The sequence below is a fragment of the Dendroctonus ponderosae genome, unplaced genomic scaffold, assembly GCF_020466585.1.
Source record: "Dendroctonus ponderosae isolate FM_Combo_2020 unplaced genomic scaffold, Dpon_F_20191213v2 Dpon_F_20191213_3, whole genome shotgun sequence".
Classification (NCBI taxonomy): Eukaryota; Metazoa; Arthropoda; class Insecta; order Coleoptera; family Curculionidae; genus Dendroctonus; species Dendroctonus ponderosae.
This window is the reverse complement of record NW_026018508.1, coordinates 14,908,396-14,924,350: the sequence shown is the minus strand read 5'-3', so window position 1 is coordinate 14,924,350 and position 15,955 is coordinate 14,908,396. Positions and strand designations below refer to the sequence as shown.

At 38.0% G+C, this 15,955-nt stretch overlaps 1 protein-coding gene and 1 long non-coding RNA gene across 2 annotated transcripts in view; one reads left to right on the top strand and one right to left on the bottom strand.

Moving 5' to 3' along the window:
• The window catches only part of LOC125503769, a 13,787-nt gene extending 7,079 nt beyond the window's left edge, over window positions 1-6,708 (top strand). The window contains exon 2 of the long non-coding RNA XR_007281056.1: window positions 6,391-6,708. This is a non-coding gene — a long non-coding RNA (uncharacterized LOC125503769). The remainder of the gene's footprint in view (window positions 1-6,390) is intronic.
• LOC109538680 (division abnormally delayed protein) overlaps window positions 1-15,955 on the bottom strand; it is a 75,618-nt gene that overhangs the window by 5,832 nt on the left and 53,831 nt on the right. Inside the window, exon 3 of the mRNA XM_048664570.1 lies at window positions 14,986-15,737. Within this exon, the coding sequence (XP_048520527.1) occupies window positions 14,986-15,737 (752 nt within the window). The remainder of the gene's footprint in view (window positions 1-14,985; window positions 15,738-15,955) is intronic.

The window sequence follows — 15,955 nt, the reverse complement described above, 5'->3', positions numbered from 1 at the left end:
ATATATATATATATATGAATAGCTCTTTAACTACTCGAATGTCAGGATGTTGGAAACTTATAAGGGAAGAACGCCGAAGTGAAAGAGGCGAAACGAGTTTGTAAATGTAAATGACCGGCATATGTGAGATGAAACTCTATGTTTGATAGTAATTTCTTAGACAAAGTAAAAAGACGATTTATTTTTAACTTGGACAGCCACTGTTTTCTTTAAAGGCCAATTTATTTGACATTTAAGTGACGTGAGTCGCTCTAGTACAACCAATAGGMRMCATTGGTGWGAAAAATCTAGTTGTCTGCTGTCCAGTAAACAAATGCCCGCTGTCACATTTGATTAATGTTAACTAAGGCAACTGTTTAACAGTAGCCAACTAGATGATCGGCTTTGATAGACCAAGCACGAGAAAAAAATAATTGAAATTCAGAGACAATAATCAGTCGAAATGATTAATTGCATGTGCGAAAGAACAATTTTGCATTACAGGCCGGTTTTTGCGAAACGCAGCGCCCGAATATGATAAATAGTTGGCACTTAAAGGTCGTATACCATATATGCGGTTAAAGGCTCATGGCTTCGCCTTAAAAGAAAAGAAAATAATACTTAAAAGTAATAAGCGCCCAAGCCATTTCCATACAATGCCGATGGGTGAACGCGGCAGAATATATTTTATTACCGCGCTAATAGATTTCGATAATTTATAGCCCATAGAAGTTTCTCAATTTATTTTTCGTTTGTTTATTTCTGTTGGCGCTTTTTACCATCCGGCGCCTTATGCAAATCAGATGTGGACGTGTTGTTTCCCCATCGAACGTGGGTGAGATCTATGAGATTTTATCACTAACCGTTGTCTTAACATTCTATTCATACAGCAAACATTAGGAGAAAATGCCGGTTTTGGTAAACGATTTTCAGGAGACTGCGAGGTTTTATGTTTTTAATGCACAGATTACGGCATTCCTCTATGGTAATGGCTCGAGTGGCTGTTATGGGATTATTATGGCCCATCCTTCTCATCAACATAGTAACGTTTCTGCCGTAGCTAATGGGGGGCCATTAATTTGACAAATCGTGTAGGAGTCACATCAGCCTCTTGTCGACAATTCAGTAGCCGAATAGGGCTGCGATTCGTCACCACAAGGTGGGGTTTCAGCAGTTTTTTTCCAATACAGGGCGATTCAATTTTGGCCACAGATATTGGGGCTTACATGGAATGATGAAATGGAGTTAATTTTTCGGAGATATTGGGTCTTGAAGATGCTCTTTCAACTTCATTGGTCAATTGACCAACTATTAGTGCTTAATCTTAGACAAAAATTAATCTGGGACTTGAAATACATTTTGGCATTTTAAAAATGCTTGTGGAAGACTGACATTTTCGGGTAGTAAAGAAGTTCTAATTCCAAAGCTTTTTTCTCTCAAACCCTGCTTGTTGGTTAATTTTTAAAAAAGCAGAATCTCCTCGCGTTTTTTCTCGTCGATTGAAAAGAGGGCGTTCCTCGCATCCGAAACTTTACGAATGTGGAAATAAACATCACTTTCTCCCATTGGCCAGCAAAATGCCCCGATCTTTCATCCATTGATATCCATTGGGCGGCTACAGGGCTACATTTAACCAATCCTGAACATGCTTCTGATATGTAATAAAGCAATGGTCGAAAAGACTGGATGTCTCGTAAGCACAAGACCAAAAGCGACTTTTTCGGCTCAAAAGAAGACGTTTGGACATAACTTTTTATTAAGAAAAATTTCCGCATTCCCTGCTGTTAACGGTCAAAGTTCTTAAAAAAATTATGTTTTTGAAATACCGGGAGAAGGGTTCGATGGATTTTAATGAAACTCGCTGTGAATTTGTTCTTCTATTCGACTTAAGAGATTAGACCTAAGTGAGTTTCACGGCTTTGGGCAACTGAGGAATTCTTGGTTGTCTTGGAACAAACATTACCAGAACTTTTTATTTGGTAGCTGGAATCAACTGACTTTTTTTGAGTTGATGCACTGATCCTCTTTTGACGTTTTTGTCCTCTTTGTAAAATCTTTTAGCATTCATAGCTTTTGCGCAAAAAATATTTCAGCTTTAAGCTCTTGCCAAATGGCAATTTTAGACGTTTTTTTACATTAACAAAACTTACATTAAGTTTTTTGTAATATCGGAGGCGTGTTCAGATGGATTCTAACGAAACTTGCTCTTTCATTAAATTGTTGCTTTTAAAGCTCTTTAAGCTTACAATTAATTGCTCTTGGGGAACGCAATTCGGACGAAAACGTTTCCAAAACGCTTGACCAGAAAATTATCGCTTACTACCAGATTTACAGTTAATGCCTGAAAATTTTAGATGGCAAAAAATATTTTTTGCGCAAAAACCATGATCGATTCAATATTTTTCACAGCCCAAAAAAGTCAACAAAGTATGAGTTCAACAACTTAAAAAAAATCAGTTCATTCCATCAACCAAAGGAAAAGTTCTGATCGTTTGTCGACATCCAGCTGTTTGGTGTTTCGTATATTAAAAATCCGTCTACAAATCACGATAGTCAAAACACTTCTATAAACTGGAAATGTTTCTAAAGAAATTCGATTACGTATACAAATTAGATTCAGATAGCAAAAAGCGGACATAAAAAAGCCAAATTCTCATTATTCATCATCAATCTTCCGTCTTCAGGCGGAAGCCGCCTGAATGCGCGTGTGAAAAATGACCAGTTAGTGAAACTGTTATAGTTAATCTGATAATTTCCATGTGATTATTGCGGATTGCATGGGAGCGGCACCTTGCCTATGCCCATGGCGCAAAGGAAATACTGTCTGAACACCCATAGACGACGTCTCTAACTCGTCTTCGTTCAGTTTTCTTTTTCTTCTTCAGTCCGGGAAAATCGTTTCCGCTACCAGCATACGAAGACGGTTTTTTCCTGCATTGCTCCGGCTTATGGGAATGGCGGAAAGCGCAGAAAAATCGAACGATCGAAAGACTTCCTGGACGTTGCAAGTGGCCTGTCGGCAGGCCAAACTTGAAACCTCTTCTTGCCCTTAGTTTATTCGAAACTTGATTCCTCCGATTGCAAGTGTTGAGATCTTGACGGGTTGTAAATGGTAAATGATTTTTTTAACGGAAAGTTAATATCTTCATAATGGTAGGCGCCATGTTAATCATATACTACACGCACCAGCAAGTTGCAGACGCAGCCGATTATCCGTTAGTATCGTCTTCGTGTTGCGGAAGGCTCGAGGAACTAATTGAAGCAAATAAATTCAGTTAATTAATAATCGTGCGCACGTAGATATTACGCAATAACTTCCACTGGGAATGTCTGCTAATTAATATTCCACATGGAGTATTAGAATGAGCTGGCAAGCTAATTGATAGGGGACCCGAATAGGGACTTGGCTGCAAATAAAGCTCTGTAAATTATTTGCCGTTTTGATATAGAGCCGCTAATTAATTCGCGATATTGATCAAAAACCCCCCAAGTTGAACAAACCTTTGCTACCACGTCTTCTGCCCTAATCAGAGGGAAAATTCACAAAAAAACTTCCCCTTCAAACACTCAACACTGGACTAAAATCGGCCGGGCATTTGAATAACTCTCGTTCGTTCTTTTAATATTAACGAGCCAGGAATAAATTGCGAACGATTCAACTGTATAATTCCAGTTTCCAATATTTTAATTCAACGGTGAATCTGGTGCTCCCGAAAAGTCTTTAGAGCTGATTTATGTTAAAGCGGCGGAATCATCCCATAAGATTTATCATGTTAATAAAAAGCTTTACGGCCGCTTTAGCTCTTGCTGCTTGTGTTTTATTCGGGATTTTTGCCAAAAACTTACTGGAATGGTGAATTAACCGGAACCAAACGACTTAATCACAGAGACGACTCACATACACGGTGGCCAAATATTTTTCGAAAGCACTCACAAAATCTGGATTTACTTAGACGATAGAGGCAAACAAATATGAATAACATCAACACTGCATTTCTTACTAATTTTTTGGTGGCAAAATTTGAATTTTCCCCATCAAAATGCTGTTTACCTAACAAATTACATACGGCGTTTTGAACGAGCAGCACAAATTGTCGTCCAAATGAATGACGACGAGGAAAAAATGCTATTTTTCGAATAAACAGCGACGGGATGAGAATTAATAGGGGTTGCGATGTATTTTGCGCGCGTAAAAGGTATCGAATAAATTCTCACGTTGCAAACACATCAAAAAGCTCAAAACGCCATTTTTCTTCCAGTGATTTCCACTGATTTGTGAAACGCCTTTCGCTAGTTTAATACAAACACATTATTCATCCGCTGAATAATGTTCGTATCGTGTGGAGGCTGTTTTTCACCCGATAGCGTTCGCATTCACTTTTTCGACGTTTTATGTGCAAAACTGATACGAGCCCTGCCCCATGTTCGATTTATTTATTTATTTATTTTATGTAGTTGATTCTGCTGTTGCAATAGTTGGGCCTTTCGACTTTGTCCTTATATCGATTCCGATTAGCATATTCTTTTAATATAACGCAGGATAAACCCGTTCTCCACTTTGCATCATCCTCTTATGAGCTCAGCCTGACTAGGAAGATTACCGGACGGGGACTGGGAATTGTGCGGAATAAAACCCCCAAGAACTATTAGCGGCACTGTTGAAGTGTACGCAAACAAGTCGTATGAATGAGCGCTTTTTCGTATAACAGGTAGATTTCACGTCAGCCCTTATCCCACTATTCTTCTACACTTTTTGATGAATCGATCAGACATTACTATTGGGAATAGTCAGTTGATTAATCAGATTCAATCGGATCAGCCGGATGAGAATCTCCTGGCAAATGCAGGTTTGCATTCCTGAGCAAAGTTCATGCGAAACATTACTTTCCGTTAAGGGTGCGTTTAAGGGTGCACAATCTGAGAAACAATTTCAACATTATTTTGGCTCCCACGACCAAAAGTTGCGAAAATTAACCGATTTTATTGAGAAATTAACTATTAGGTAACTTTTCACACCGAGTCCTTTCACTGCGATTACTTGAAACTCATGCCTTTTTGGGGGGCTTTTAGGTCGTTTTGGCAGATAATTTCTTCCTGACGTTTCGCAAACAGGAGTGGCTTGCATCTTCAGAGTGTGTCGCCCGAAGCAAACATTCGTGCTTGCCAAAAAGAAATTATTTTTCACGATGACCTGACAACTGGAAAAACTACCCAGTTTCTGTTTTCGTTACAAGAACGTGAGATTAAAACCACTCGTGATAGCGAAACGTTGGAAAGTTTTGGACGACGCCCTAAAAGCTAACCAGTTCCGTCAGTAAGATTACCATGATAAAAAATAAATCCTCAAGTCAAAGAAACAGTTCACTTCTAAAGTTGGCGAAGAAAATTGACTTTTCTTGAAAAATTGCGCTCTCCTGCTATCACGCGTTAATCAGGTTCAGAAACTTCAGCCAAAGTCGCAAATGTGGTTCCATCAAGATTCTTCGATTGACTGCACTTATTATTGTACTCGGAAAAAAATATAAAAATCTTCTAGCAACCCCCTGAAAAAAAAATACAAAAAAAGATCGCCTAATTCAATCAAGCAACTAAATCGGTATATCCGAATGAAGGAATGTCGATCACTGCACACATTTAAATAAACCTTGAACGAATGCGGAGAGAGCCGAAAGGTTGGGTTTGAGAACAACAAATTTCAGCTTCATTGCAAAAGCATGTGGACTGAAATCGATTTTTTTTTACGTTTTTCGATATCAAAGAGCCCGTCGCCCATTTTGGCATACCGGGGATATTCTTCTGTTGCGAGGAAAAAAACCAGATATTCGAGCGAAATTAAGCAGAACGAAAAGCTCTGATATTATTCACGTATCAATGCGAATGGCGACTGGGGAGCAGCGAAAAAAGCCCAAACAAAATACGAATTTTGTATGGAATTTCCGGTAAAAGTTGGATTTTCTGCCGTTGTCTGACTTACATCTTGTTAAAGTAATCGTGGCTCAAGACGTAATCATATTTCCATTGTGGAACCAACATGTTCATTTTAATTGAACCACTACTTAGTAGATGATCGTAATTTTCTGCTTTACCGAGCCGACAATCCCAGTCGGGAACCTCACCCAGGCACCCACATGAGGTGAAGAGTCCCTTGTTATTATTTTATGAGGTGTCAGTTTAATGTTTCTCCAAGAGAAAATAAATGCAACATCCGTGGGATCGCTCAAGCCTCACGCCGACGCTTTTAATTTGGAATTTTTCAACGGAGAAATTGACAATGACGATCCATTTATTTCGGTATCTTAAGACCACTATCCATCATCTGCAGCCTACTAGTTGGCTCAATACATTGCCAATGAATAATCGTTCCCTTCTGATCTAATTTCGTCATTGTGAAACAATTGGCTAACTTTGTAGGTAGTCCAGAAGAACCAACACCCAAGCAGAGATTTGCCATTTTGGAATATGGATAGTTTAACGCGGGGAAGACATTTAAATGATATTGTTGTTCACGTATATTGGGCAAGGTGTTTTTTCACTTTACCTTTCCAAGCATAAAATGGACAACCCTGTACAATGCTTTGGCTTGGCTTGGATAGTTTGAAGCTGCATTGAAAATGTGGGGAATGCGATAACTTCCGAGAAAACTCCAGAAGACGTTGGTGATTCGCGAAGAACTTTTACCATAGCAATAAATTATTGTGCAAACTGTCCAAAAAGCCCATATAGTATAAATTCGCAGTTGTAATTTTCCAAAGAAGTACGAATCGACCGGCGATAAATCATGACTCGAATGTGGCTTACGAATATATAGTGTAGCTCGCTCAGTTTTTATCAAAGAGATATAAATTACTGTTGCTGGAGCCGAGTCGTCTTCACTGCACTGAATGGAATATATTGCACCAAAGAAGCAGATTTTACAATCGGAGCTAGTAAATAAAATTTAATTATATCGTCAGCCTGAATGGGGATTTGTTATTGCTTTTTTACTGAATTCCGACTTGATGTTTTCTGTTTAGCGGCCGCAACTTATTTCAGTTCTTTTCCCCGTTGAACAGTCAAGAGTTTCAGTGGTTCGCGTCAATTTCAAACTTTCCAACACGTAAAAAACCGCATCAGTTGTGTGTAGAACGAAATTAAGTATAACATTGGCAACCTGAAAGCAATTACCAGCTAAAATCTAAGTAAATTCGGCTCGGATCCTTCCTCACGCCTCCTTTAAGTAATTTAAACTTAAACTAGTTTCCCAGCACATTTACTTTGCCAATAAAAGTAATGCGGCGGCCGGCAAGTTTCCAATGCAGTACCTGGCAATGTCCGGAGTGAGCTTTTAATTAAAATTTTATTAGAAAGGAAAACTTCAAATCCGTTGCAGATTTCAATCGCCCCCTAAAGAAGTTACTTGGAATTCCATGCAATTCAACACTGTAGAGAATTTGCGTGTTGCCCATCAGTTTAATATTAAAATAAAACAGAGCGTTTAAGAAATTTACATAATTTATTCCGGACAAACATAATTTTTATTTGTTCTTTTCAGCAGGGGCTTTCAAATGAAGTTCGCCGCTTTCCTTTGAGCTGTTTTTGTTTCCATAGCCGCGGATTTTTTGATAGGAAGGAAAATATTTGCTTTTCCTGCACAGTTAATGACTTCCTGCACTTAGCGGACTAAACAAGAACCGATATATTTAAAATCTATACCTACCTCTACCTGCAGCATTATTTACTGAGGTGAATCATCGGGCCTAGAATGACTCTAATCAAAGTCAATGGCCACTTCACTCGGTGAATATGGCGAAATCTAATTAAAAACTAAATACTTTGCGTTTGCATAAGTGAATCTTCCAGCAATGGCAAGCGAGTAATTTGCACACTGATCGCTTTATTATATTTGCATAAAAGCAATCTTCATGGAGTTGTTGTGCTTAAAAGCAAACAAGTTAATTATTATTCATAAGCGGTGCACCGATTGAAAGGTTTGGGAATATCGGAATTATTAGGGAAAGTTTAAGGCAGAAAATAAAATAGAAGGAGGCTCAAAGAGGTACTGGAAAGCTCAAAAGAAAACGAAATATTGCATTGTCGAATTAAATGACTGTCTGTCTAGTCGCAGCTCTTGGTTTCCTTCTACGACTTGATTTTTTCAGCCTGTGCAGAAAATTGTAAATTAACAGAGTGAGAATTTGATTGAAAATGCACCAAATATCGATTTTTCAAGCCGCTTTCACCCAATCTCAGAATGAATTTGAATTAATGTTCTGCAAGTGCAGCACGATCTTTAAAAATTCGCAATTTTCAATTCTTGACGAAGCCTTAACTTGAATTTTTCACAGTCGACAGTGGACATTTGAGTCTGAAATGTCTGAAAGTTTCAATCAACTCCCATTGAATGCTGAATTTTTATTACACTTTTTTATATTTTTTAACTTTACAACTTCTGGTCGAAAAATTCCTGTTTTCACATAAGTCCATTGTTTTTTTTAATTATCATTTTCACTCTGGAGAAAGTAACGACATAAAATCTTCACCATCGATAGAAGACACTTGGTTCTGCAGATTTTTGTTGAAATGGCACCAAATCCTTGTTTTTGGCAACTTAAAGACTTTAAAGTTACGTAACTTTCACTATAAAACAAGTATTAACTTGAAAGTTTCACTCTTTACAGAACACATTTGCAAACTTTCATTAGAATCGCACGAAATTCCGAGTCTTGCCAATTTTACAAATTTATATTTAAAAATGACTGATTATACGCAACTGAACCTACTGGTTGTTTTTAATTCGAAACTTGATCTAGACGAAGCCTTAACTTGAATTTTTCACAGTCGATAGCAGACATTTTAATTTGAAATGTGTGAACGTTCCAATCAAGTCCCACTAATTGCTGATATTTTTTACAACTTCTGGTCGAAAAGTTTCGCTCTGGAGAAAGTTTTCAGATGAAATTTTTACCGTCGATAGAAGACACTTGGATCTGTAAACTTTGACAAAATCGCACTGAATATTTATGTTTGGCAACTTTGCAAAAACGGAAGTTTTCACGCAGCTGCAGTATCTTAATGCAACTGCTTGGTTTGCTTTAAAATTACGTACCTTTCACTATAAAAGAGGTATTAGCTTGAAAATTTATCTCTTTATAAAAAACATTTGTAGCTGACAATCCTGTAACTTTCATTAGAATCGTCCGAAATTCCGAGTTTTGGCCGCTATACAAACTTATGTTTAAAAATGACAAACAGGGGTTTTCTTTAAAAATCTGAAACTTTCAAAAAATGTGAGGTATCAACTTGAAATTTTCACAATTTGTCGAAGACACCCGAATCTCAACTACACGAGAGTTTCACTGAAAATGCATGAAATCCGAATTTTTCGATTTTGCAAATTCTTGTGGAAAAATTATGCCATTGCTGACTTCAACAAGTTGTAGCTTGAAACCTAGAAAAAGTATTAACTTGAAATTTTCACAGTCTCATATTTCAATATAAAAAGCTTGAAAGCTTCGTTCAAATAGCACATAATTCTGATTTTCAGCAGTTTAAGAAATTTTGGTCAAAAAATTATGGATTTCTAACAACTGCAGTGTCATTTAAAACTGTAGAAATAATTAGTCTCTGGACATCATAAAATTTTCATTGAAATCGCACCGAATACTGATTTTTGACCAATTTGCAAATTATGCGCCTAATATGATCGAATTCTGACGACTGGATAGTTTTTAAAGGTTCAAACCTTGAAAACTATTAATTCTGAATCATCAGTAAAATCAAATTCCTCTAACCCACAGAAAACATTTGAATCTAAAAAGCCTTCAGAGTTTCACTCAAATTACGAACAATCCAGATTTTCTAGAACCTTGTTTTTCTTCACCCAACTTAACCCACACCTCTGAAGAGCCAGCCATGTGTGTTAGCGAAACTTCCAGAAAGAACTTTTATTCCACAACGAAACTTATCAGTTTCTTCACAAAACCAGCAAATTGCTTGCAAAGTCTCCACTTCTGAGTGATCTGGGAAATCAGCTTCAACCTCATCCATTCGTGTTTCAACAGGTTTCTCATTCGTTCCAGAGCAAAGTGAATCAATGTCATCCAGAAGCATTTCAATTGCGATTCAATTCCCTGATAAACGAGTTGAACCCGTTTCGTATCGACGTTTAGCCACATTTAATGCCACACACCTACCAGCAACGTCTTTTGTGCGATTCGTCTGGGCTGGTGCCATAAATTTGCACTTTGCCGACATCTCACTAACCAACTTATTACCCGGACTGATCGGATAAGGATCTGGGCGAAATTCCTTGGATGGCCGCTAACGAATCAGGTAGAAATATTCCGCCGTTTTTAATAGGGAACGACTTTTCGTAGGTGGGAATTTGCATTTTATTGCCGATGATTTTCGCTTTTTCGGCGCCAGATTAGGGAGATTTCTACAGTCAAAAAAAGAAATACCTTGATCAATTTATTTGGTCGATAAACAGTCACTTTAGGTGACTAAACTAAAAATAAACAAAAATTCTACTGAAACCAGGCAACATTTGCAGTGGGATTTGTTGCCGTCGCGAAACAACACCATTCTATCGTTGAGATAACAAAGAAAAACACTTCTAATGGAATTGGCTGTGCCACATTGATGGGTAAAACAATACTTGACTAAATATTGGCTTTGGGATTTGTGTGAGCATTCAGCGTTACGCCTAATGCCTTTTGAGCCGATTCAATTTGTGAAGCGAACGACGAATGACGAAAGAGTTTCTTCGCACGTTTCGCTAGCATGAGCGACTTGCATCCTCAGCGGTGATCGCTCAGGCAACTGGTATGAGATCGCACAATACGCGATACATGAAATTGGTACAAACGAAACTCGATTCGAAAATCCCGAAAGCTTTAAAGCCCAGCCAGACGATTCCGGTGGCATATGCCGGAAAGCTGCTTTAGAGCTTAATAAAGCCCGTACTTTATTCCGCACTGATAAAATTGTTATTGTCGTAGCCAGTAGTGTGCTTTATGGCGGGTAATAACATGCATCGGGGAACAAGTCGAAAGAAGTTTCCAAATTTATAATGTTCGCATTTCCGGGGTTATTGTTGCCGTAATTGCGTTGCATGGCTCGATAACGGACGGTTTCTTCTACGCGAAATATTGCCCCGCTATGTTGCCGTAAGTGCCGATTCATTTATCAGAAGAACAACAAGGAAAACATGCAATTATGTGGCTGTTGGAAGTTCAATGTCTGATGATTTATTTAAAGTAAAAAAAAAAAAGCTAAACATTGGATGATGGACCGTAAAGTTTAGCTAATTCAAAAGCTGAAAGTGAAATAGGCACTGACTGAATAAAACAATTGTCACATGCACGTTTTCATCGCGGATTAAACTACCGCGTTTATGTGAGGAACATACATTTATACAATAAATATCACATGAGCGTTCCATTTCAGTTGACATAATTCGTTAGAGTATGACACACATTTTCATTAAAACATTGTTAATCCATTGAAATGGAACTGCTCGGTCGAGTCGATAAAATCTTAGTTTAATTGAACACTTCATTAAAAAGTGATGCATCAGGCAGGGTTTGAATATTTTTGATCATTTTTATTACAAAAAATATAAGGTAATAAATCATAATTAGGTTAAATGATAATATAATTCATTTTGGCTATTTTAACGTCCATATTTGTAAGCTTTTAAAAAATCATCTAGAGCTTGGATTTTTCTACAATTTCTACCATCGTTTACTCAATATTTTCCAAATATCGGCCTAAAATGTCAGATGGCTACCTGCTCGGGGCTTTTAAGTTATATTTTTTCGATTCTAGACGAGCAATTTTGTGATTTTAAGTCCAAGTTTGAAAGCTGTTTAAAAATCAGCAGTCATTTGAATTATTGGAAAGTTTGAATTTTTATGTTTCCAGACTCAAGTTTGCAAGCTTTTAAAAAATCCGCAGACACTTTTTCTCCTATTTCTTTAGGAGAAAATTTCTCCTACTTTTTCCTTCATGGCTTCTATAAATCTGCTGAAAATTTCAGATTGTCACTTGGGCTGGGTTTTAAGTTAGAATTTTTTGTTTATAGGCGGGAGTTTTGGTATTTTTAAATCCTTTTGTAAATTTGAAAGCTTTTTCTTCAAACTTAGAAAAAATTTCTATAATCTGTTGCTCAATATTTTCCATATATCTGGTTAAAATTTCAGATCGCCGCCTCTTCAGGTTTCTGAGTTAGAATTTTTTGTTTACAGACGGAAAGTTTGCATTTTGATGTTCCTAGACTTAAGTTTGCGAGCTTTTGAAAAATCAGCAGGCATTTCGTTTTTTTTTGGCATTTTTACTATTTTTTGCTTGCTAGTTTCTATAAGTCTGTTTTTTGGTGTTTGTAGGCTCAAGTTTAAACGATTTTTAAAAATATGCAGGAATTTGGATTTTTGGACAATGTCTACTCTCGTTTGCTCAATAGTTTCCTTATATCTGGCGAAAACTTCAAGTTGCTATTCATTCTGGTTTCGGAGTTAGAGTTTTTTGTTTGGAGGCAGGTAAGTTAGGAATTTTCAGTTTTTAAGTCCATATTTCGAAGCTTTTGAAAAATCAGCAGGCATTTCGGTTTTTTTTGCATTTTTACTATTTTTTCCTTGCTAGTTTCTATAAGTCTGCTCAAAATTTGAGATCGCCACCTCCTCTGGGTTTTGATTTGGCTTTTTTGTTGTAGGCGAGTAAGGTTGAATTTTGGTGTTTTTAGGCTCAAGTTTACAGGTTTTTAAAAAATGTGCAGGAGTTTAGATTTTTGTACAATTTCTACTCTCGTTTGCTCAATAGTTTCCTTATATCTGGCGAAAATTTCAGGTTGCTATTCATTCTGGTTTTGGAGTTAGACTTTTTTGTTTAGAGGCGGGTAAGTTAGGAATTTTCAGTTTTTAAGTCCATATTTCGAAGCTTTTGAAAAATCAGTAAGCTTTTGGATTTTTGAACAATTTCTACCAGCTCGATATTTTCGATATAACTGGAGAAAATTTTAGATCGCAATTTGCTTCGAGTTGGCTTTTTTGTTGTAGTCGAGTGAGGTTGAATTTTGGTGTTTTTAGGCTCAAGTTTGCAGGTTTTTAAAAAATATGCTGGAGTTTGGATTTTTGTACAATTTCTACTCTCGTTTACTCAATATTTTCTATAAATCTGCTGAAAATTCTAGATCGCAGCTTGATCTGGTTTTTGAGGTAGACTTTTTTGATAACAGGTTTAAAGAGAGAAAAGAAGTTTAAATTCTGAGGTTTTTGGGCTCAACTGCCTATCGGCAACCAATTTTTTCAAACGATGGCCGCGAAAGCATTCAATTGTTCATATTAAAGGGATTGTTTTGAAAAAATGAGGAAAAAGACACGAAATAGAAAAACGCGCAAAGCCAAATAGAAAATTATCGACTAATTAAAAAGCCATTGCCCAAAATTGTTCGAAAAGGCAAAAACAATGACTGATATTCAGATACATGAGCAATGTGGTTCTTCAACTATTTAATTGTTTTTTTATCCTCCTTGAGAGATTGTCTAATAGTTCGGTAGTCACTTCCTTCGCATTGCTCCAAAGGTTTACAATTGATTCAGATTGGAAATATTGCATGGTTTTTGCCAACATTTTCGGAAAGGCAATTGAACAATTAATATGCAGGCAGGATTAGCCAGATTCTCTCCTGCAAAAACCTTGCCTTATATAAGCAAAAATAGGCGTTGAATCCCTGATTGCTCTCAAAGTTAGCTGATCGGGAAATCCGGTTAATAACCATATTGATTGAGCGTTTCAGAAAAACAAAGTTGAAAAAGACCGTTTGCCCCAGTTTCTACAGCAGTTTCATTAAAAAAGCCTACTCAGACTGGTCTCATTTCAGCAAAAACCGCAATCTTTTTACATTCCTAACAAAGGCAACATTAATACAGGGACAAACAACGCATGGAGATCACGTCAGCTATTTTTTTAGGTGAAAACACCGAGCGGTAAAACTGCCCGCTCCTCAGAAAACATATGGTTTAATAATAATCGAAATTGTTGTTAAATCCAGCCATATATGGAGCTGATGACTCGATTTGGTGATGATTAATTTTTCTCAACGGCATATTGTTTACTGTCTTATGGGCGTTCGCACGAAATTGCAATGGACAGTACTCTTTGACCTCATTATGAACCGAACATATGGCAGGCCTGATTCACTGATAGTCAAGAAAAGTGCCAAGCAAAGGAATACAAAGCAACAGATAACAAACAACAAACAAGAGTGTAATCAACAAATAGCCTTTGAAAGCTCGCAACTGATCATTGTTGGTTAGTCACATGCCCGTCTAATTCACTAACGTTATTTGCTCAGTCGAGGTGGAAAAATTGACGAAACACTCTTGTACGTTCCTAATTGATTGCCAACATATTAATCGATTTGCTTTCCACTGAGACCAGATTGGAAACCTCAGCCGATTTATCAGCTGAACAAATTATTGCATTATCATTAGAGTGATTACCGAGCCTAATCACGATCATAATTATTCGAAAAAGCGGAACGAATCTATTCGGCAAAATAAACGTTTAATTGATTAATTGACGATAACGATTAATTGATTGGTTTCTTGCTGCACTGTCAAGGACTTTGTCGATTTCGTGTTCGAACCTGAAAAATCAGCCAGGAGGCGAGTGTATTATTTAAACCTGGAAGTGGAAGTGGAAAAAGAACTGTTAATAATTCAGTGAGTGAAGCTTCCGGCGGCCCTTTGAAGTCGCTTCGCCACAGAAAAATGTTTCATTAAATGAAAAAGCCTCTTTTCAGTCTTTGGATTCAAGTAGCCCGTTTTCCAGGCATTAATATTTCCGTCGATGCTAATTGTGGCTTTGCTCGATGCTGGAGAAGTAGAACAATTCGAATGGAAGAAAATGAGAATTGCTTAGGTTTTGACTGCTATCCCTACAGGCAACGGCCTTACAACACCGATTGCTCAAAGGATCGCGTCATCAAACAACAACAGTGGGAAGAAACATTGCAGAAGTGCTTACCTTTTTATCAACCTCGACGATTTTCTCCATGCAATACATGATGGCCGAGGAGATTTGAGTGCCCAGGTTCCGAATGGCCAAGTCCACATTGACCCCGGCATTGTTCGAAGTCCTCTTCATGGCATTGACCAGATTCTCGATGCCTTCCACGTAACTGTTCCAGGGAAGATCCAGCTCGGCCACGTATTTGCTGATGCAGCCCCTCAACACGTTGAGGCAATAGCCGGAGCAGGGCTTACTGAATCTATATCCCAGACACTTGGAGCAGTAAGTCATCTTCAGTAAAGCGGCGTGACACTCAGTGCTAGTGGCACTCTGCTCATCGATGATCAAAGCGTCTGTGGTGTTCAACACCTCGATGCCAATGCTGAAGGCTTGCAGCAATAGTCGAGTGGCTTCCAGACTCTTTGAGAGCGATTCCACCATTTCACTGGGAAAGTCTCCGAATGGCATGATGATGTCCATGTTGTCTTCCAGGCATTGTTTGTACTTGGGAGTGAAATCTCCCGTCGCTGTGTCGGCTTGCTGGTGGTAGGCCAGCGGAAACAAGTAGGCGAAGAAGCTGTTAACAGAGTTTTTGATGTCTTGAGCCGATTTCGTCGGCTTCTGATCGGCCGGGTCGATTATTATGTAGTCTCGAATGTCCTGGTAGAGTCTTTCGATCGGCTCCTTCGACACTTGATAGCGGTAGAGCTGGGCGATCAGCTGAAAGGTGTAGTTTTCCGACTGGTATGTGGACTCCCATACGTGATCTGGAAGGAAATTGAAGATGTTCAAATGAGGTAGAAGTACAGTTGTGTGAAGATACACAGCGTAAAAGGCGAGATAAAATGAGGCAAATATTCATGTTCATTCGGTCCGTTCGTACGATTTGAATAAATGCGCGCTTAAGGAAGACGGAGACAAGTTTGGAGCGCATTCGTTCCGCTCATCCAATGCGATCAAATCAAAGACATCAACAAAATGAACG